Below are 21777 nucleotides of genomic sequence, written 5' to 3' on the forward strand. Positions count from 1 at the left end.
GGGTTGAACTTAATTAAGCTTATATGACACGCTTATGAAAATGTGTTTGTGAAAAATGAAGCATTTTATCAATGTTTATATGCCGGCGCATCTTTGTGTATCGGGTCCGCACAATAACCTCTATGGTCGGGTCTCTAACGCAAATCAAAGATTTGCGATAGAGGCTACATGCTCGAACAAGTTCCATGTATTGCTGTCTGGTTAGCAGGTGCGAATAATTCTGTGTGAATTGAGACGTCGGAGCCGGTCAAATACAGAGGACTAGCCTACATCCCGTATCCTACTATCACTCAAACAAACAAATCTCTTCACGAATTCACTCGCCTTGCGATCCTACATCATCAGTTGAAACCCCGGGTTGAAACAAACATCTAAGTTTCTAAAATCAACTTTGTCATTCCTCAAAACTACAAGTAACTTCATTAATAAAAAATTGAAATCCTACTATTACCTGTTATTGAAAATTTTGTTCGATTTATGTCAACCAAAAGAACGCACAAGTCGAGGAACATTTGACCAAAATGGTATTTGCTGCCTCCTGTCACCTCAGATATGACGTCAGTATTAAGCTGCTTATTGAATATTCATGAAAAGGTAACAATCGGTGGATCGGATTGGTTGAAATCAACGCCACGTTTTTGACCTTACAGGGGTCAGAGATATGCATATTCATGTATGAAAACAGCGATGCGGATATAGTATCATCACCGGGACTGAGAAATGTGCAATTTTCGATGTTTGTACCGGGGAATTTCAGACACGGAGACTCCGCAGAGATTTCTACAAATTCGTCCAAAGGTAACCAAAGGGTTGGGGATCGCATTTTTAACTATCACTAAACTAAAGATAAACACTGTTCAAAATGTGACATCTACACCAATTACAGTCCCCGAAACTGTCTACTTTTTAGCCGACCTCAATTCCGAAACATTTAGTGATAGTTAAAAATGCGATCCCCAACCCTTTGGTTACCTTTGGACGAATTTGTCGAAATCTCCGCGGAGTCTCCGTGTCTGAAATTCCCCGGTACAAACATCGAAAATGTCGCATTTCTCAGTCCCGGTGATGATACTTTATCCACATCGCTGTTTTCATACATGTATATCTCTGACCCCTGTAAGGTCAAAAACGTGGCGTTGATTTCAACCAATCCGATCCACCGATTGTGATACTGACGTCATATCTGAGGTGACCAGGATGCAGGAGATACCATTTTGGTCAACTGAACTCGACTTGTGCGTTCTTTTGGTTGACATAAATCGAACAAAATTTTCAATAACGGGTAATAGTAGGATTTCAATTTTTTATTAATGAAGTTAAAAGAGCATGATGCATGATGTTCACGATCACCCACGACTTGTCATGCTCGTCGACTCGCGAAATCACCTGAGGCTGTCATGCTTGTAGACATTGTAGGCTAGCTTAAGCCTACCATCGCACATGCGGCATATCATTAGGTGTCTATGACGCTCCCGTCATGCCGGTGGAGAACCAAGACATGTATTTCCCCGATAGCAAGTACGTGCCGATCTGTCACAGAGCCGCTAGAGGGTGGGCGGGGGTATGGGGTGTGACACGGCAAATATAGTCAATTGTTGGCAAATTGCAAGAGTATGTGTTACGAAATTTTTGAATTGAACTGAAACTATCATGAATTTATATTTCCACAAATTTTAGGTGATGACAACTTTGCCTAATGTGAGGAGGTATCAATTTACACTGAAATGAAAATCAAGTTGAAAACATGATGTCATGGAGCCATGGCTTGTACTCACTCCTAGCACTGCCTCTTCTGTTTGTCATCTATTTGGTTTTTCAGCCAGATCATCAGCCACTGCAACAGAAACCAATGCAACAAAGAAGAAATAAGGTAAACAGCTATTATAATGTCAGGGGTACTAATTAATGTACCTGTGAGTACCAGTGTGGGTCGTGGGGGAGTACTAGTCCAGGTGGTGGGGGAGGGTGGATTCAGCTTTCATTTTGGTACAGCTGAGCTTTAGGAACTGAGCAACTAGGGCCTTCTGAACAGAAATTTCAACACATTTCAACTACAAAATTAGGGCCAAATTATAGGTTATACTTGTTGTAGAGCTAAGAAAATTCCAAATTTGAGCTAAAAATGGGGCTACAAGTTTGCAGGCTTTACTCAGTGAAGCTCAAGAACTGGAGCATGATCCCTAACTTCAGAAATGGATCATGTTCAAAGTCACCATCACAACCTGTTGATATAGATTAGATGTGCTTGTAAAATGCTGACCACTGAGTATATCAAACTTGCCATACTCTTGTCACCTCAAAAGGCTTCACTATTGTCAACAAATCACTCTTCAATAATATATTCAACATACTGCTGCAGGATTAAGCCCATTTTTGACCATTTGTATCAAAGTTTTAAATTCCCCCTTGCCTTGCCTACCCTCTGAAAATGTGCTGGCTACACCACTGTATTCAGAGGGTCAGCTGGCTACACCACTGTATTCAGAGGGTCAGCTGGCTACACCACTGTATTCAGAGGGTCAGCAAAGGGGTGGGGGCAAAGCAACTTTCAAGCGTTGCAAACTTTGATGACCATGTTCAAAAATGGGCTAAAAAGCTCAAAAAAGCCTAACAAATTTAAATATCAGGGTGGCCAGCATCCCACAGGGGGGGGGGGCAAGACTTCTAACGTGGGGATGGGGTCACTTACGCCATTGATCACAAATGAACTCATTGACCTGCACTGGTTATCCATTAACCCTAACGCCCCAGAAGGAAAGCAGAAAGAAAGAAGAGGAAAACATTTTTCTCGGGTGCGGCTTTGAACCCCGACACCTCGGGTGCCCACCTTGGTCTCGCCGCGACTTTTTTTAAATTTTCCACTGACATATATTCATCAACAGGGGCGCTATCACTAAGGGATTTCTCCGTCGCACAAATTGGCGCCAAATGCGATATCGGCTAAAAATTGTGTGTCCTTTCATCAGTTAGCTGTCAATAAATTTGATGCAAGTCCCAAAATATTTTTTATTCCGATGAAAAAGGGTTACTTGATCGTATTAATTTAGTTAAAATCAACAAAAACAGTAGTAGATACGTGTAAATATTTTCCCAATGGTTCATGTGAAGCCCTGTGGTAGCGATTATAACAAAAAAAACGAAAATTGAAAGTTTGAAATTATTGTTTGAAGGATCATGCCCGTAGTAGTTCATTCAACCATTTAAAAAATGGACTCGATGTTTTTCTCTAATATTACTTCAGATAGTTTTTCAAATGTAATGTAAATCGATAGTCAGGTTTTCTTACCTGCTCTTCTAATTTTTTTAAAGCTATGAAAATCACAAAAAATGATTTTCTCGCTATTTTCTGCACGAAAACGCGAAACATTTCAGTTGAAAACTGTCCGAAATCGACGATATTGCACCGGCCGCCCGAACCTTCGCTGGGACTAGTACACTGATTTACATGCACCAAAATGATATGCCGTACTCTATCTTCTTTTTTTTATCATATTTATTATTTAATGCCGTATTATAATATTTTTTTTTTAATTGAATTAATTTTACTTTATAAAGTTTGTCTCGTGGTCATTGAAGATTGTAAAGATTGAAGTTTATAATGTTTAATTCGGGTCACCCTTCGAACGAATGAAGGTCAACGCTCAAAAGTTCAACACATCAGCTTGGCGTGCGGAATTTTTACATGAAACGGTATTGTATGCTTCCTATAATGTTGTAAAGTATCTTTTTTGAAGAGGTTAACATTGAGAAACAGAGGAAATGTTTGATGTCATGCATACATATGACGGCGGATGACGGGCGGGATGTGTGTCCAGACTGACAGTGACTGAATAGCGCAACAACGCAACGCATATCATGCATATGATAGTAACATGTGTGCATGCATGCATGGCAGTACATGAGTAGTATTGATTATGCATGCATACATGCAATGGCTGTAAGTGTAAGCTTTTACTCATGTCCAGCATTGTTTGGCATTCATTCTCAATTTCTCACGATCATGGACATGATGCCATTTGATGGGTCCATGCCTGGCATCATGCCAGGTCAGGACCATGTAGTTGTACCGTACTCAGTCTCAGACTCAGTACTGACTATACTAAAATGCAGAAAACCTTTTACGAGCGCGACTACCGTGATGTTGCAAATTCGGCGCTAACAACGCGTACGGCGCACAGTTCATTCATAAATTTCCACTCGGCAACAACAGATCACCTCAGCAGCCAATCAGAGACAAGTGCGTAACGCAGTAAATACGCTGATGTATCCTTACAATCTGGCGCTCGTCTAAGGTTTTCTGCATTTTAGTATACTCAGTCTACTGTAGGTAACCCAGGCAAACCTTAGTTAACACATTTGCTAGTCAGTCAAATTCGCCGACAATGTCAATGCAAATTTACATAGAAATTTTAAACAACTGGCGAAGAAGGAAACCTACATAAATATGTTTTCTATACTTCACTTGACCCAAATATATGATTTTTTATGGTGATAAGTCACTTTCGCACATGGAATTTTAGAGGATTTGGATAGCAGTTCCATTAAAAAAGCTGCTATCATAATGAGACTAAGATCTAGAAACACCCCGAAATGCCGATTTGGGGAATTTTGCTAGCTGAAACTTTTTGATGAAAGTCAATCTTTGACAAGATGTAACTTTGCTACGGAAAGTGCTATGAAAAATGGTTTTCAGTTTTGGCTTTGTTTACTCAAGGGCTTTAATTTGATATATAAAATGATGCAGTTTGATGGCAAATTTGAATTCACCTAGCATACCTATCTACTGTATTGCCTTGGGCTTGGCCATTACATTGTAGGCCTATAGCCAAAATAATAAATTCTTGATCATGAGAGGATGTACCTTCTGCGTCAGCGTAGGGGGGGGGGCAAAATTGACAAATTTTGTGCAAAATTGCCGCAAAAGTGGAAATTTATGATAATTTGGGTTTTTCCTCAAAAGTGGAGGGGGGCAAGAAAAATATATGGGGGGCAAATGCCCCGTAGCGCCGCCACTGTAATTATTTTAGGCATTGCTTGAAGGCGGGTCCGCGTGCAAAGCTTGTGAAAATTACTGCGGCCTGCCGATATGCAGGGCCTACTACACAATATCATCAAAGTCACTAGACAACAATAATAGGGAAAACTTGTTCACGAAAGGCTTCATGGACGGGCCGTAATTCACAAATTTTACACGCTATTAAATAGTGACAAAATGGTCCACCAAATCGCTTCAAGTAGATTTACATTTCTCAAAATTTCCAACTTCCAACTAGACACCCTCTGCATAGTGCATCAACGAGTGGCCATTTTCGCTTCTGCTTTCAACATTTGCCAATTTATGTTTAAAACAATTCATAGGCCTACAACAATAGGGAAAACTTGTTCACGAACGGCTTCATGCCCTGTCATTTCTTGAATTTTCGCCCTTTTCAATCTGAAATTTTACACACTAATAGTGACAAAATGGTCCACCAAATCGTTTCAATTAGGTCTTCATTTTGCAAAAGTTTCTGACTCTGAGGGGGAACATCCCCACCCCATAAGCGTGACACGATGCCCGCTTCGTGCACATTTTTTACATTTACCATTTTTTAAATCATAACTTCAAAATGCAAAATCGGAATCAACTTAAATTTTGGGAATAATATTTTTTCATGGATATATCCTGAAGAATGTCATAAAATTAAGATGATGTTAGGATCTCGAAATACTCCTTTAAGTGTTTCAAGTGTGTACTCTCAACTCAAGCTTAAAATACAAAAAATTGTGCATTTTACAATTTGGGTGTAACAGTAACACTGTTGACTGTACAACATTCTTAAACCATTTTATAAAAAGGGGATCAAAGAAAATCCACCCTTTAATAGGGGGATCCATGAATTTTGATGTCTGAGGTTCCAACCTTTCACTGGTTTCACTTCAAAATATAGCAGGGTCAGAAATTCAGTGAGAATCCATTCTCGCAAAGATTCTCGTCAACAAAATTGCAAGAATCTTAAATGGATTCTGGTAATGCAATTAATCATGAACAAAGTTATATGGCAAGAATCCATGGATTTTTCCAAAATTCCACTGAGAGAATTCAAAAGGATTCTCCCACTTGGTTGCGAATTTCTGACCCTGAAATAGTGGAAGTGCCCATGGAAAAAAATATTGACCTACCGACCCTCCACATTTTTTACTCTTAGGGCAAACAAATGTTTTTGGCCTTACAAAGTATTATAATGTGACTACATGAATATTTTAATAAATAGTTTAATATTGTGTATGTTTCTTCCAGATGTATAAATCAGAGACTGACCATACAATTGAGTGAAATGTAAGTAGGCTACATACAGTATAACAGTAACAAGCAAAAGACATTCTGTAGTTGACAAGTATGTCACTTGAACCCTGAAATGGTAAGGGAGTGTTCAGAAATACCTTGGTGGGGGTAGAAAATATGTAGGGGGTCATACACTTTTAGAGTTCTAAAGGGTGGGTTATGAAGTTTTGGGTGTATGAAAAGGGGGCAATTTTTTTACTATTGAAAGGGGGGGGGGGTGGTGTAAAAACTAAATACGGTACCAAAATTAATCCTGAAGCAAAAAAAACCAACAAAAAAAACCCCAAAACAGCCTAAAACAGTTATTGCCATTTGAGGAGAGCGAGAGCAATTGCTCTCTACTGCTCTCCTTAAGGTATATACCCCTGCCCAATTTTGTGCCTATTTTTGCATTTTTCTCAAAATTATAGCGCATTGGTGACAAGTAAGATATGTATATTATAGGGGCAAGGACTACAACTACTGGACTGAAAATTTTATTTCAGCACAGACAACAGTTGTGGAGTTACATTCAAAAATGAGGGAAAGCCAATATTTGATCAATAAATCAATAACTACTTGCTTTGAGTTGCTGAATTTTCAGTACAGTAATTGTAGTCCTTGCCCCTATAATATACATATCTTACTTGTCACCAATGTGAGCACTATAATTTTTGAGAAAAATGCAAAAATGGGCACAAAATTGGGCAGGGGTGTAGTACCCCCTTAAATCTGATATAGGAGAGTGATTTTTAGCTCTCCTTAGTTGACCATTCTCTCCTTACATTCTATTATAAATGCTCTAAACAGCTTTCCTTGAACTTGAAGGCTCCAGAAGAGCTATTTCATGCTCTCCTGCAAATTCCAAAAGACAGTCCCTGCTAATATTGACATTTTTCCACCGCAAATGTCCCATTAAAAATGGAACAAGTACATGGCAGGTAAGGGTATGTTATTTGTATACTTTGATGAATATTGTAGTAATAACCATAATATAATATTTGTGTGTGTTTTCTTCTAGATGCAATTTGTGTGTGTTTCTTCCTGATGTATTAAAAGAGAATGGCCATACAATGGAGTGAAATGTAAGTACTAGTAGTGCAGCTCCTCTCACTTCCATTTTAATTAATTTCATATACACTCTGATAAACATGATAAAGGTCATGTTCACATATAAATTATTTACCGGGTACCAAAGTTAATCCAGGTTGAACAAAATTCTGTTCTCATGAAGAAAATTGACCCTGGTTGATTATTTTGGCTAAACCTACTAAAAATTGCAGGCGTGTACATATTCTGCCATTGACTATAACATGCTTGCAGCCTAATTATGCTCATTTTTGGCCCCCACATATTTGTGGGGCTTATGTTATCATCCAGATGGTTGCCCGATTGTTTCTTTGTTTGTTTGGCTGCCTGGCTGTTTGGCTGCCTGGCTGTCCGGGGCGGAAGCAAATTCATTAATCCACTGTGCAGCTCCAATGCAATAACTGATCAACTTCAAACTTAGTACAGTGATTAGATATGGTGGCCTGATTTGCTGTGCATACAGAAACAATAGAAAGAGAGTGATAATGGTAGTGTTTACTTCCAGTAATGTGGGTCAAACAGTGAATTTCTGTTGTAACCTGTTCTTTCCGAGGTTGGAAAAAAATGACCGGGTCAATTTTTTGAGGTTTTTTCTGTTCACACTAATTATCAACCCGGGTCTAACCCGGGACTCATGGCAAATCGGGGTTCACCGCTCAGTCTGACACACCGCTAGTCCGACAACACAAATTCCCTATACTTAGAGGTGTGTCAGTCCGAAAATGAAAAGCACGGCGCTAGTCCGAAAAAAGCATGCGCTAGTCCGAAAATGAAAACCACTGCAACAGTCCGACACATCGCTAGTTCGAATCTGAAATCACATTTTCAGTCCCACACACCGCTAGTCCGAATCCAAATCCGGTCCGAAATACACTGCGCTTGTCCGAATTTGGAAAACACTTCTTTAGTCCAACACTGCGCTTGTCCGAAACTGAAAACCATGGCGCTAGTCCGAAACTGAAAACTACAGCGCTAGTCAGAATCTGATAAACACTGCGCTAGTCCGAATATCAGACTAGCGCAGTGTTTCCCCAATTCAAATTCGGACTAGCGCGATGGTTTTCAAATTCGGACTAGCGCAGTGTATTTTAGATTCGGACTAGCGGTGTGTCGGACTGGTGCAGTGCATTTCAGATTTGGACTACATGTAGCGGTGTGTTGGACTAACACCCTGTACCCGGGCAAATTAGGCATGATAGTGTGAACACTCCCAAATAAATACTGTAGACCGTATCATTTTGTCTACCCAATTGCAAAATGAGTAAACTAATTTGATCATGCAAGCTTGTAAGTTTGGTTCATTATGCAAAATGTCAGCATATTGTATTTGATTTTTTTATAGGAAGAAGCTATCAGTGATCTTACAGCTCACCCATATGACACCAACAGCTTGTTCACCAGACTAGTGATCGCCTGCCATTTTTTAATAGGAAGAAGCTATCAATGATCTTACAGCTCACCCATACGACACCAACAGCTTGTTCACCAGACAGTGGTCACTTGCCATTTGTGTTAGGTGCTCAGCGGGTGGTGATGTAACTCCTCCTGTGATGTGATGCAAGTAGTGTGGGCCTTGATCATGTTTTCAACTTGGAAGCCAGTGCAGAGCATGTTCTTGCATCTGACCCATAACTCTCTGTAGGTGTACTCATTAAGAATCTTGGAACTTCAGCTACTTTTAGTCAAATGAAACATTTTCATTACATGCAGAACAGTAGATTACATGTGTGATGGAACTGCTGTGTGAGCTAGACAGGTTGTGATTAGGTTTTTGCAAATTAGACAAGTATTGTAGATGAATAATTTCTTCATCAGTTGTTTTATAATATGTAGCTAACTCTATACCGGAACCATCATCCCCATTTGAAATTGACAATTTTATTGAAAATGGCCTAAATTTGGCCAAATTTGATGTTATTTTGAAAGTTTTGACACTTGAGCTTAACTTGTTTCTCAGTCATGTCAGTGGTGGGTGCTGTAGCTACATCCCTGGCCACGGCCACTGACTAAGAATTGGCATTGCAATGTGTGACATGTAAAGAAGCACAAACAATTTGCTGTATAAGTAGTCATGTAACCAGTGGTGTAACTAGCAGGGGGCAGGAGCCACCCCATGCGATCCACCTTTGTTTCAGATTGACATTTTATTGTGAAAAAGGACCGATATGTCATTGTACAAGCAATACAATAAAAAAGTCCACATAGCCCCTGAATGAAAAGTATATCATTATCTTTGTAATCACTCAAAAAGCATTTTGTGTGAAATTTTTTACATCAGAACTAAGTGCTATATGTAAAGTCTATGGGGGTGACTATTAGAATTGGACGGCAATATTGAAAAACCTCATTTTGGGCCATTTTAGATACTAAAATGACCAAAAAGAGAATGGCACTTAGTTCGGATTAATTAAATACATTTCATTCGGGGCTACTTAAGTATACAAAAAAAATCCTATACCTTAATGGTTATGGAACAAAGGTGCCTGATTTGAACCCTTGCATTTATTCCACTTTTGTACCATATGTCACTAGTTTAGCTTCAATATGCCAAAAATGATTGCGCGCTTACTTTGTTTTTACCATAAACTTGTCGCAAAAAGTAGTTGAATTCACTATACTTCAAGACAATTTTTCCAATTCCACCCCCCTCCCATGTAAAAAGAAATCTGCACCACTGTTCCGGGGACACATTCCAAGCAGATCCCAAGACTCCTCAGAACCCCCTTCCTGTGTCACCCAGTGCGATGATGGTGTTGATGCGCTTATAAACCCAAACAGCATGAAGGATGCCTGCCCCCAATATGTTTGCCCCTGCTTGCCCCCCCCCCCCCCAATGAAAATGTCTAGTACGCAACTGGATGTAACACAGGATTTAAAATTACCATTTACCATAGCAATAATATGTTTACACTATTTTTGAATGTATTGCCCTGCACTATACGTTACATCATTCCTCTACATGCAAAGAAGAGGGATACATAACTGGATTGACCCAGGGATGTAAGTAGGCCTGAAGAAAAAATCCTGAAATTCTGGAAAAAATCCTGAAAAAGGGCATGAATTTGGGTTAAATAACCCCAAAACAGGCTGATAATAAAGTGCGAAAACTTGGACAGAAAAAAACCCCTGAATTCAGGATTAATCCTACAAACTTACATCCCTGATCATTGTAATTCTGTAGAATTTTTACATCATGTCATGCTGATAAGACTAAAGTACTCCTCCAATATTATCTCTCAGTGGGCAGATTACAAGATCTTAAGGTGGCATGCAAGGTCACTCGAAGTAGAAAATTTTAGACATTGTTTTGCATTGTATCTTGAAAAGTAATGATGCTAAATACATAAAAGTACATACAAGTTCAGAAAAGAAATGATGCAAGGAATCCAACTAGCACAGCAGATTTCTACAAAAATGAGCAGTTTGTGAGAAAAATGCCCAAATTGACAAAAAGTGCATATTTGTGTTCTAAAGACAAAACTAGAATTAGGGATTCAATTATGTTTCCTCGTTGTTCATGACATTTATATGAAATGGTAAAACAATTGAAATTTTGATAAAAAATTACTAATTTTTATACTGATTGTTCAGCAATTTTGAAACATTTGAGACTGGAGTGCCGGGTATTTGGGCTCAAAATTAACTTGAGTGCCGGGTGGAAATTAAGAAACATTATGTAGCTAGAGGTTTCAAGTGGTATAAAAATCTCAACTTATTTTGAGAAAAGTAGGGGATGAGGCTGTGGATCACAAAATGCCCTTTTAATCATTGCTACTCAGCCTTACAAAAACTTCAGTGATTTGTCAGATAAAAAAAACAAAAAAACTACAGAATAAGACGGCAATGTTTAGCCGCTAGGCCCGCTACCTGCAAAATAATGAATTCAAGCTGTAAGCATGCATACAATGTACAGGTTCAAGGCATGACAAATTTTACACTCTCGCGTAATGCGAGTCGCGCTTATGCGTCACAGTATACGTTACAGTAAAAGTGTGGATTCATCACGGATTAACAATGGGTGGCTCCTATACAAAGGTATAGGACTGAGGAGTTCCTGAAAGAGTTTTCTCGAATTTTTTAAATTTTTTCTTTGGGTTAAAAATATGGGTCAAAAAGGATCAAAATATGATTTTTTTTTTTAATTTTGACTACTTTTGGACTTTTAAGGTATATTTTAGAATGATGACAAAATTTGAGAAATTCACCGATTTGGATATTTAGGGTAAGTTGTTATGACATACCAAAAACAAATTGGCATAAAAAATCAATTTTGGTGCTTTTCTCAACAATTGCTCATTTTTGTAGAAATGTCCAGTGTTGGTTGCTTGCATCATTTCCTTTCCAAAAATAAATTTCTTTCTTTTAATGTTATGTACACATGTTAAACACAACTTTATGTATACTTTTAGTTTTATGCACTTATCATGCGCATATTTTTTGGGGGGCTTTGGGGGCGCCAGCCCCCCGGGGTAAAAGCAGGGGGCGGCCAAAACGAAGGGGCGGCGGAAAAAGCAGGGGCGGCAAAAAGAATGAGTAAAGAAAAAAGGGTGGAAAAAATTAGAAAAGTATAAAAAATTTTGAAAAAATTCTACTATGTGAAAATATGTTGCTCTTAGGGCACCAGCGCTTATAATCCTTTTTTTTGCTCTTCACTTTTTCAAACCACCGAAAAAAAAATAAATTGTGTCAACCTTTTTGGGTTGTTGAGGGAGGGGCGGCAAAATTGAATTTTCTTCAGCCCCCGGGTAGGAGCGCCACGGCACGCCACTGCTTATGGTACTTTTAAAGATACAATGCAAAACAATGTCTATTAAATTTCTCACTGAGTGATCCTGCCTGCCCCCTTAAACTAACTTAAATTGGTAACAAGGAATAACTATAGAGGAGTTCAGATTTCCAGACTCTCTGTCCAGTTGTGACTGTTGGAAATCCAGATTTTTTTTTTTGTCTAAAAGCAAAAAATCTAACAGAAAAATGCTTCAAAGTCAGAAATCTTCAATTTGAGACTTCATTTGGGACATTGCCGTGATTTTTCTTACATTTAATTGGATTTCTAGGATTTTTCAAGTAACATTGGCAACTGGAATTCAAGCCGTTTTCAGAAAGCAGACTTGTAAATCCGGACATTTCTTTGATTGAAAAGTTACTCCTCTATAGGCACAGGGCGGCTACTGGTCATTGACCAGGGGTATCATGCGTGGCCAAAGATTCAAGTAAAAAGGGTCTTTTTTCATGATCAGGCACTGTACTTACGTATCGTGAATAGAGTATCTAAAACAAGGAAATTTGAGAAAAAGGGTATACCTTGTACAATAAATCATTGTTTAGGGTCCTTTGAGACAAATGTAGTATGTAATAAAGGTTAAAAGTTATGAACTTTTGAATTTGTGTTTCCCCAGTTATCATGAAGGGTTTTAGAGTCAAAATATGACTGATTTACTTGCTTCTAATGAGAGCAAAAACAATGTCAATACTTATTTAGGGTATGAAATTGCACTTGTCATCCTTGGTTAGGGGGGGCATTTTCAGGCCTCATAAATACTTGTTTAGGGTGCTATTTGAAACTTCGTGGCCACGCATTATCCCCCCTTGTCAATGAACAGTGCCCCCGGATTTTCTGGGATAGCCCATTATACATTTTATCATATATATTTACATCAAAAGCCTTACGATTTACTTGTATGATTATGTAATTCACCACATTTCTTTTGTATTTTGCTATTATTTGTTCAATAAAAAAAATTTAAAAAAACAAACATTCTGTGATTTGTTGATGTTGTCCTTTTAATAAACGCAATGTAACCATTAAAATATTAATAGAGGGCCTACTTGTAATACAGGACTTACATTTATTACTTGACTAGAAAATGACTTCTGGCTTTTATTAATTATTTCTTTGAGGTACACAACTTCTTGATTAGGCGAGGAAAAAACACTGTTTTACGGGCGGATGGATTTTTTAAGGTTGGTCTGAACCCTGGAAATATGGAAACTTTCGAGCCTCATAACTTTTAAATTGTTGGTCTAAAGTGTATAAAAGTATACATATTTAGAATGGCAAAGACTTGGTAAGTTCATCTGTGAGGTCAAATTTGGGCCAAAATGGCACTTTTGGCCCCAAATCCCAAAAATAACGGTTTTGGCCCACTTCTTTTTCGTGCATCATAACAAAAAAATTCTTGGGCCAAATTTTTTTTTTTATTATTTTTTAAAAACTAGATTAAAATATCTAGGACCCGTTTTTTTATTTTTTTGAATTTCGACCAACTTTGAGAAATTTGCGCAAAAAAAGAAAAAAAACGCTGATATTTCAAAAAAATCATAAAAAGCCCGATTTTGGCCCAAATTTCAAATATTTTTGGTGAAATTGGTCAAAATTTGACCTCACAGATGAACTTATCAAGTCTTTGCCATTCTAAATATGTATACTATTATATACTTTAGACCAACAATTTAAAAGTTATGAGGCCCGAAAGTTTCCATAATTCCAGGGTTCAGACCAACCTTAAGTAGGGTCAGTCGGTCAGGATTTTTTTATTTGGTTTAAATTTGGTTTTATGGGAGGCCAAAATGACAGTTAAACAGTGGTGTAGACAGGGGGTGGGTGGAGAGGGGGAAGCTCCCCGTGAGAGGGGGACCTTCCCCCAGCCAGGGGCCATGCCAGTCCCCTTGTGAGAAGTCTTGCCCCTCCCCCTCCCTGTGGCTGTGGGATACTCTGAATATTTTTCAAAAAATTTCGGAATCATCAATTTTGGCCCCTAAACGGTTGATTTTATATAATTCTAGCAACAAGTAAAAAAAAAAAATTTTAATCCCCAAAACACAAGATCTGGCCAGTCGGGCCTATAAAACGGAGTTTTCCCGTTACCTTATGCTTCTTCTATTATTCATTTATTTACTTTAGGCCTATATTTTTTTGTTTTCATATAATTACACTTTTCGATGTAAACAACAAAACAAAAAAGGACAAAACAGAAAATCATACCAAAATATTAGAAACAAAGCTCGTATTCACACGCTATTTAAAAAAAAAAAAACCATTCATCATAATCCAGGTATGTCGTATATTGAAAGAGAAAAAAAATCAATTAAATTTAAATGTTGTTGTTAAAAGGAACAAGGTGTCAATGGTCCAAATTTTGAAATGAAACTTGAAACACAGAAAAAAGAATTATATTATTACAGGTAGGCCTATCATGTTCCGATACTAAATATTTTGTCAAATTTGGAAAAGTGAAAGCTGTGCCAGTCAAATTATTTTCGTCCCAGAATAGATCAAATCACAATCTTGAAAAATCACAATTTTGGAAAGGATACTTTTGATTTAGGCCTATGTAGGCCCTATGTAGGCTATGCGTTTTAGTCCGGGGTCATAGTTTGATTTTCTGAACTTGACATGGAAAAAGAAAGTCATAAAAAGTGAACCATTTTGACAAAGTTACCTTATTAAAAAGTCACTCCAGGTCGAGATTATTGTTCATTAAAGTCCTTAGGGAAACTACATCGCTTGCCTTTTTATTTTAGTAATCGCATTTTCTTTCCTAGGCCTACTCTTATAATAGGCCTATCCCCAATCTGGGAATAAAAGCTAATAAAATCCCTGGCAATGCACCCCTGGCAATTCACCGCACGGGCCATGATTTTTTCATGAGTGATGCTCATAAACTTTCGATATTTTATTCATATTGTGTGTTACCTACTGTAAATCTATAATTTATCTAGTATAAATTAAATATACATGATAAGTAGCTACAATTTTATGGAATTAATACGATAGAAATACCAAAAATTAAATTTCAGTGCAGTTATAAATTAACACTGAGTTTGTGCATCAACTAGACGGTGTTTTAATGTTACGAGTTGTGAGTTCAGTCAGAGTGCCGGTAGGCACATTTTACAATCAGTAAATCCAGATTTCTAAGAGGAGAGCAGATAAAATACAAACATCTTGAGGTAGCCCTTAATGTAACTTAAACATGACATGAGTCACTCCAAAAAATAACGAGTCCGTTTTCTGTAAATGGCCATCGTCCACCCAATGTAATTTACCACAGGTCAACATTTAGGTAAGCTTTCCGGCTATAAAAATTTCCCTAAACTCGTTAAATTATGTCTCAAATATTTCAGCTAATGATCACACACCAATTAAACCACAACAAAAGGAGTAAAAATCATGTCTGTTATTTATTTTATTTGCATTTTATTAGAACTACATGTAACATTTTCGTATGCACTAATATCATAAAATATTTTATAGTGTTTGAAATTACAATTTGCGTGGATGAATAGAAACGTTGAGGTGTGGAATGCTGCCCTCTATTTTTTAATAAAAGTCCTATACGCCAGTGGTTAAGCGACCAAGGTGTGCCACCACAGGCCTACCTTGCCACATGTGTTTAGCTTGGCAGGTCAAGCATTCCGTGGCCATATGACTGTTTGCATGATGACGCAATCATATCATGTAGGATACCAGCGTGTGCATATGCTTTGTGAATTGAGGTTTTTTTATGTTTGGATCGGTTAGGGTTAAGCAATGAGTTGATTTCAAGATCTTGGTCCTCCTCTACAATCTTGTCACCAGCAAACTCCTGATTACATATCCGATATGCTCCATTAACACACTGATCGCAGACGTCTTCACTCCACAATATCATCAACACCACTATCCATTGAACAAAGACCTCAACATCTGGTTTTCTCTTGCTGCAGATCTGCATCTGGAACAAACTGCCTGAACACATTAGAAATGCAGAATCCATTGACATTTTTAAGAAAGTGATAAAACATCTGTTTAGAATTGCATTTAATTAAGCATTAACTTTCTTTGTAATTGTGCATATTATTGAATTGATTGTATGTTATGTTCTTTTTGTTTGTTTGCATGGTATGTGTCCTCAGCACCTTTGTGCAAGTTTCTTGGTTTTAGAGGGCACTATATAGTTTCAGGGATTGGTTGATTGAATATCTGTGCAATGAAACAGTGCAGTGGCGTATCATGGCCGCTCCTACCCCGGGTGGCCCAAACAGGTTGACCCATTTTTTCCAGCCAGGACGATGCTCAAAAATCTAAAAAGTGGTTGGGAGGTGGGAGGGGGTTAGGATCAAAACAATTTATTCATCAATTTTTTTTTAATTACAGAGGTGTTACCCCCACCAATTATCCCCACTGCCTCAAGCAGTGACCCTGCTGGCGACCAAAAAGGTATATAAAGTTACATGAGTTTTCCATAATTTTCCGCCCTTTTTCATTAATAATTCTTCTTTGCTGCCTCTTCTGCTCCGCCTTTTTGCTTAAGTAATTCTTCTAGCCACCGCGGCCTTCATCTTCCACCGCCCCTTCTTTTTTGCCACCCCTTACTTTTACCCCAGGGGCACAGTGTCATCGCCCTGATATGCGATATCTTCATGGCCGGAATCACCATGATGGTAGGTTGAATCCACAGCCATGCATGGCCATTTTGTTCCGACCTGTTTGAGACGCATAATGGGCTGAGGGACATCCAACTAAGACTATTGACAATAGCCTGGTGACTGACCTCTGTAGATGTCAGTGACCATGGTATACGTCGACCATGACGTCATCTGCTTTTAGACTGCCTCCACCAGTGGCCTACGCTGCGCTATCATCCGTGTATCTTCTGTAACCCGAGTATTTACAAATGAGGGCAGTTGTCTTTTTTTTGTTCGGCACATAGAAAATCAGAATTTTTGTCAGTTTTTGAGTTCAAGACGCACAGTTCTTTCTCAATACGCAAACTAACGACTATCATATATCCTTTCAACACATTCAAATACAAGCATCGAAATTGGCTTCTTTAGAATAAAAAATTACGAGAGATATTCATCATTTTCTACCCCGGTATCCAAAGATTTATCGTCTGAATATCAAATCGTGCATAGCACATTCACATGTTTTGATTTTAGTGTCTCTGCTGTACAATGTAATTATTAACCAGGCGATGTCGGTGTGAGGGGGGCACCCGCCCCAAGCTTCCCCAAAATATGCGCATGCAGTGTAATCACACTTTTCAATACACTACAGTTAATATTTTATTTCTTCTGCGGTCAAGGTACGTACTGGTTATGGGCGATCGAGTAGAAATGACAAGGTCTCCTCCCCTTATACGTGCAAATGACCAATGGGTAAACCATCTTGTTGTCAAGACTGCTGATCAGCCAATCAGCGTGATTGTTATCGCCTGTGTGTTTACACACACAATCAGACTTCTATTTGGGCTGTCTGCACAGGTACACCGGCCAAGGTACTTGGCTGGTACTGTGCAGTACCCCAGGCCTAGGGGAGTACCAGTGTAGTACAAGTGCAGGGCCACTGCTGGTGGGTACTGTGCAGTAGCAGTATTGGGAACAAAGTAGGTACTTTGTGTGCACCATCAGTCAGGTACCTTGGTGTTGTGTACCTGTGCAGGTAGGCATATTAAGAATCTTGTAGTGTAGGCGGGCTTACATAGACTTTACAGAAGAATGCTGTACATGTACTTGAAAAGATACTGGGGAAGTGTGTTTTTTAAACCCCATTATACATTGTGGTGTGAAAAGGTAAGAAAAATATCTAATTTACTTGCCCTTGACAACTTAGTCATATTAAACCAGGGACAGTGTATATGAAGGGACTGAAAATGGCTTAACACATTATACCATGCGAGTTGCTAATTTAAAAACGATCCTCAGTTTTAAAGCAATCACATAAATATGTTGATTGATAGACCTTGGTATGAATCTTGCATGATGCAAAAGGAGCCTTTATGTTTGCCTATAATGAAAGACTCTAGAAATGCCACTTCAAGAAGTATTTCAGTATAAAAATCAGTAGGAACAGAAAGCATATGTTGTACACATTACAGGAAATGTTAATTTGTTTGTTCTAGCATTGTACATTTCCACAAAATTATCACATTTTGTTGCCAAAATCCTATGTAAATTATTCTCAATGCCACACAAAAATTAAAAAATATCATGAAAATTTTACACAATTTGACAAAAGTTTAGAAAATATTGGAATAATTTGATGGTTTTGGTATGGGCATTGTGAGTAAGATATTATACAAATATATACTGTCTATGAGTGTGAAGGTCGAAATATAACCACGAGGTGAAAGATGAATTGTTCCATTCCATGAGCCGGAACGGTGAGTGGAATGGAACAATACATCTTTCACCTAGTGATTATATTTCGACCATTACATGAATTTAAGACAGTTAATATTTGTTTTATATCACTCATGCTTAAATTCTCTTGCTAAAATACTATTTAAGGTAGGAAATACATATTTTCATCAACATAACACCATGTTTTGCAGTGATATACTTCACATTTAGGGTCCATCCCATAACTAAATCGGTGAGTCCAAGAGTCAGCGCATGGCTTGGCGCAGGCACAGCAGAGCACTATGATGGTAAAGACTATCACACGGAGAGGGTGATGGTAAAAATGATAAATGGCTATCAACCTATGAACTGTCTAGAATTTATGTATGAGTGATATAACAAACAATTTGAATGTAAATGTAATAGAAGTTTGTAAAAGTGCAATAACAACATCCATTTCCAGCATGTTGGGTAGTGGGGGGGGGCATAGGGGTGCAACTTCCCCCCTTTGAGATGTCTCTCCCCTCTTGCTCCCTTTGGGATGTTGGCGGCCCTGATTTGTAAGATTTTTAGTCCTTTTTTGTACTTTTTACCCCATTGTTGACCATATTTGTCAAAGTTTGCCCCCTTAAAACTTGTCTTGCCCCAGCCTTTGCCCACTCTATGCTGGCTATGCCACTGATTTCCAGTCCCTGCATATACTGTCCCTGATTGATCCAAACAAACAACCTGTTATAGAGTCATCACTTAAATGTTATTTATAGACAAGTATACTCAAGCAGTTGACAGTAATGCCATCTTTTTTCCAGTTTTGCTTGACAAAAGGTTGTAAATTGCATGCTCAAGCTCCCGGGGGTTCTCAGTACAAATGACCATACGGGGACGTGCCGCAAATATGGGTAGCATTTTCAGCCTTTTGGTGTATCAATGACCCCTTTTTCAAAGCCTATTTTGGTATATAAATGGGAAATAGCCCAATTTTTCCTTAATCTAGCCAAAATTTTCAAAATGTTCCCAAAATTTTTGGAAAATTTGTAAAAACTAAGACAATTTGGGTTAAATTTGGCCGGAAATTTTGACTTTTGGTATATAAATGGGTCCAAATTTCTTGAAAAATTGGTATATTTATGGGTCCACTTTCAAATTCTCAGCGGCACGTCCCTACCAAAACCAAACTTGAGTACCCCCCCGGGCTCAAGCTAATTCACACCCATTTAACAATAATATTTGTTGTTGTTGTTGTTTTATTGTAGGTATTTGCAGACTTGACAAGTAATAAGTTTACCAGAGAGAGTGATGGGACCTATGGCATGTGGTCATATCATGGGTAATTTGAGTATTTTTGTTACGGTATTTTTTGTATGGTAGATCTACATTCCATGTACAACAGTTGTACATGTATACAAAACAAACAAAAAAGAATATAAAGAAGTAGCATAGCCAGGAGTGGGTGAGGGTGCAAAGCAAAATTTTGTCCCCATTTGTCAATTTTTGTCTCATTTTAGTCATTTTGATAACACGCTACTCTTTGCCGTCCCATTTTATCCTGAAAAATTTCTGTGGGGCAATTACTGGCTACATCCCTGTAAAAATATATGATGCAGAGACACTATTTCGCTAGGTGGAAAAAAGACAGAAAATTACAATATAGAGGGAGAGACACTGCAAAAGAATGTCTTGATATAGCTTGTGAAGATTTAAAATCCATTGCGCAATGTGGTTTGTCCCCCTCTCCCCAAAGAAGCTTTAAATCCTCAAAACTTAGCCGACATTCTTATGTATACATGTAATGAAATATTTGTACTAATTTAACAATTACAGTGTTATCACGCTCATTTAAAACATCTTTTTACCAATTTTTTTGTTTAAATCAAATTTTGGGGAAAATTGAATGGGCTAAATTCTTGGAGACAAAATTAACGCACACAGCAACTATATATTGAGACATGAGGCGGAAGCTGGGGATGGGAGACATGTCCCCCTTAATTTTTGCAAGGGGGATGCCCTCTAAAAATTGTTATGGAAGGAAAATCAAGCAATAATTGCCATGTGCATCTTCCTTATTAGTATGAAAACACTGTGTTTTGTGCCCAAATTGGCCCATCAAATAGCAAAACACACCTTCATTTGGGGCTAAAATAGCCTGAAATTGAAATTTTTCACCGACAAAAAAAAATCCTAGAGTAAAACCGGAACAAAATATCCTTGCCCACGCCCTTAAATTTGAATGCTTCCGCCGCCATTGCACTTCAATGGCTATTTTCGACCAAACGGTTCAATGACTCCATCAATTTGAAATTGAATAGTATTTACAGGATAAATTTGATAAACCATAATAGTTGCACATTTGACACAGTTTTATCTGTCATGGTGTAAATTTGCTCAGCTGACCTACAATGTACAAACACAACAAATGTGGCTGATTCCATTTTGGTATAAAGTCTGGACCAGAGTCTGGACATTACAAATTTAGCAAAAAACAGATTTGAAAATAAATTAACCAATTTCATTAGCTTTTATGACTTTAAATTGAATTAAGGTTATTACCGGTAATTATTTTAAACTGTTGTGATTTGGTAGTTCACAACATCTTACGAATGGTAGTGAGCTTTGGCAAAAACTGCATTGCTCAATTCATAACGAGCGTGTAGAAGAATTAAAATATCACAGATATACTTTTATAGGTGCTGCGGTTCTTGAGTTACGTTGTAAAGAGGGCTGAAACAACAACACTTTTGTAAAACGTACATAACTCATTAACAACAATAAATTAAGCAAGTTTGCAAAGTGTACGATTTGTAGAATGAACTTTTGCAAAAAATCAAGGTGTCAATTTTCAATAATATATTGATCTAGATAATGAAAATCAATTTTAAGTTGCTTCACCAACAATACCTCGCTCTACCCTTAAGCTACTATTTTGATCCATAATCATATTAATATTTAATATTTTCAGAATTGCCCATGAAAGTCATGCTGATCAAACTGAGTTCATTTATAATGCCGATTTGTTGTCACACGATGGCAGCATTCATACTAGTATCACCTCGGCTGTCTATCCGTTGATGGGTCTTACATCTGATATGGATCCAGTATATCAGGTAAGTAAGCTTAAACATGCAGGCAAGATCAGTGGCATAACAGGAGGGGACTAGGGGGAAACCAGAAAAGGGTTTTTTAAGGGGTGGGGTGTTTAAATATCTTTAAATTTCTTCAAATAAGGCCTAAATATCTAACATTTCATGGTGGCCAGCATCCCATTCGGGAGGAGGGAGGGC

At 38.0% G+C, this 21777-nt stretch overlaps 1 protein-coding gene and 1 long non-coding RNA gene across 2 annotated transcripts in view; both read left to right on the forward strand.

Moving 5' to 3' along the window:
* Positions 1–21777, forward strand: part of LOC140156254 (uncharacterized) — a 47216-nt gene that overhangs the window by 3428 nt on the left and 22011 nt on the right. The window contains exons 2-4 of the mRNA XM_072179250.1: positions 1678–1870; positions 19753–19826; positions 21456–21600. Coding sequence (XP_072035351.1) covers positions 1745–1870; positions 19753–19826; positions 21456–21600 — 345 coding nt within the window. The 5' untranslated portion in view covers positions 1678–1744. The remainder of the gene's footprint in view (positions 1–1677; positions 1871–19752; positions 19827–21455; positions 21601–21777) is intronic.
* Positions 3642–9952, forward strand: LOC140156224 (uncharacterized). The gene is made up of 4 exons (XR_011859491.1): positions 3642–3690; positions 6281–6319; positions 7326–7389; positions 8736–9952. It is a non-coding gene; the product is annotated as an uncharacterized lncRNA (long non-coding RNA).

This window comes from Amphiura filiformis, chromosome 1 (assembly GCF_039555335.1).
Source record: "Amphiura filiformis chromosome 1, Afil_fr2py, whole genome shotgun sequence".
Taxonomy (NCBI): domain Eukaryota; kingdom Metazoa; phylum Echinodermata; class Ophiuroidea; order Amphilepidida; family Amphiuridae; genus Amphiura; species Amphiura filiformis.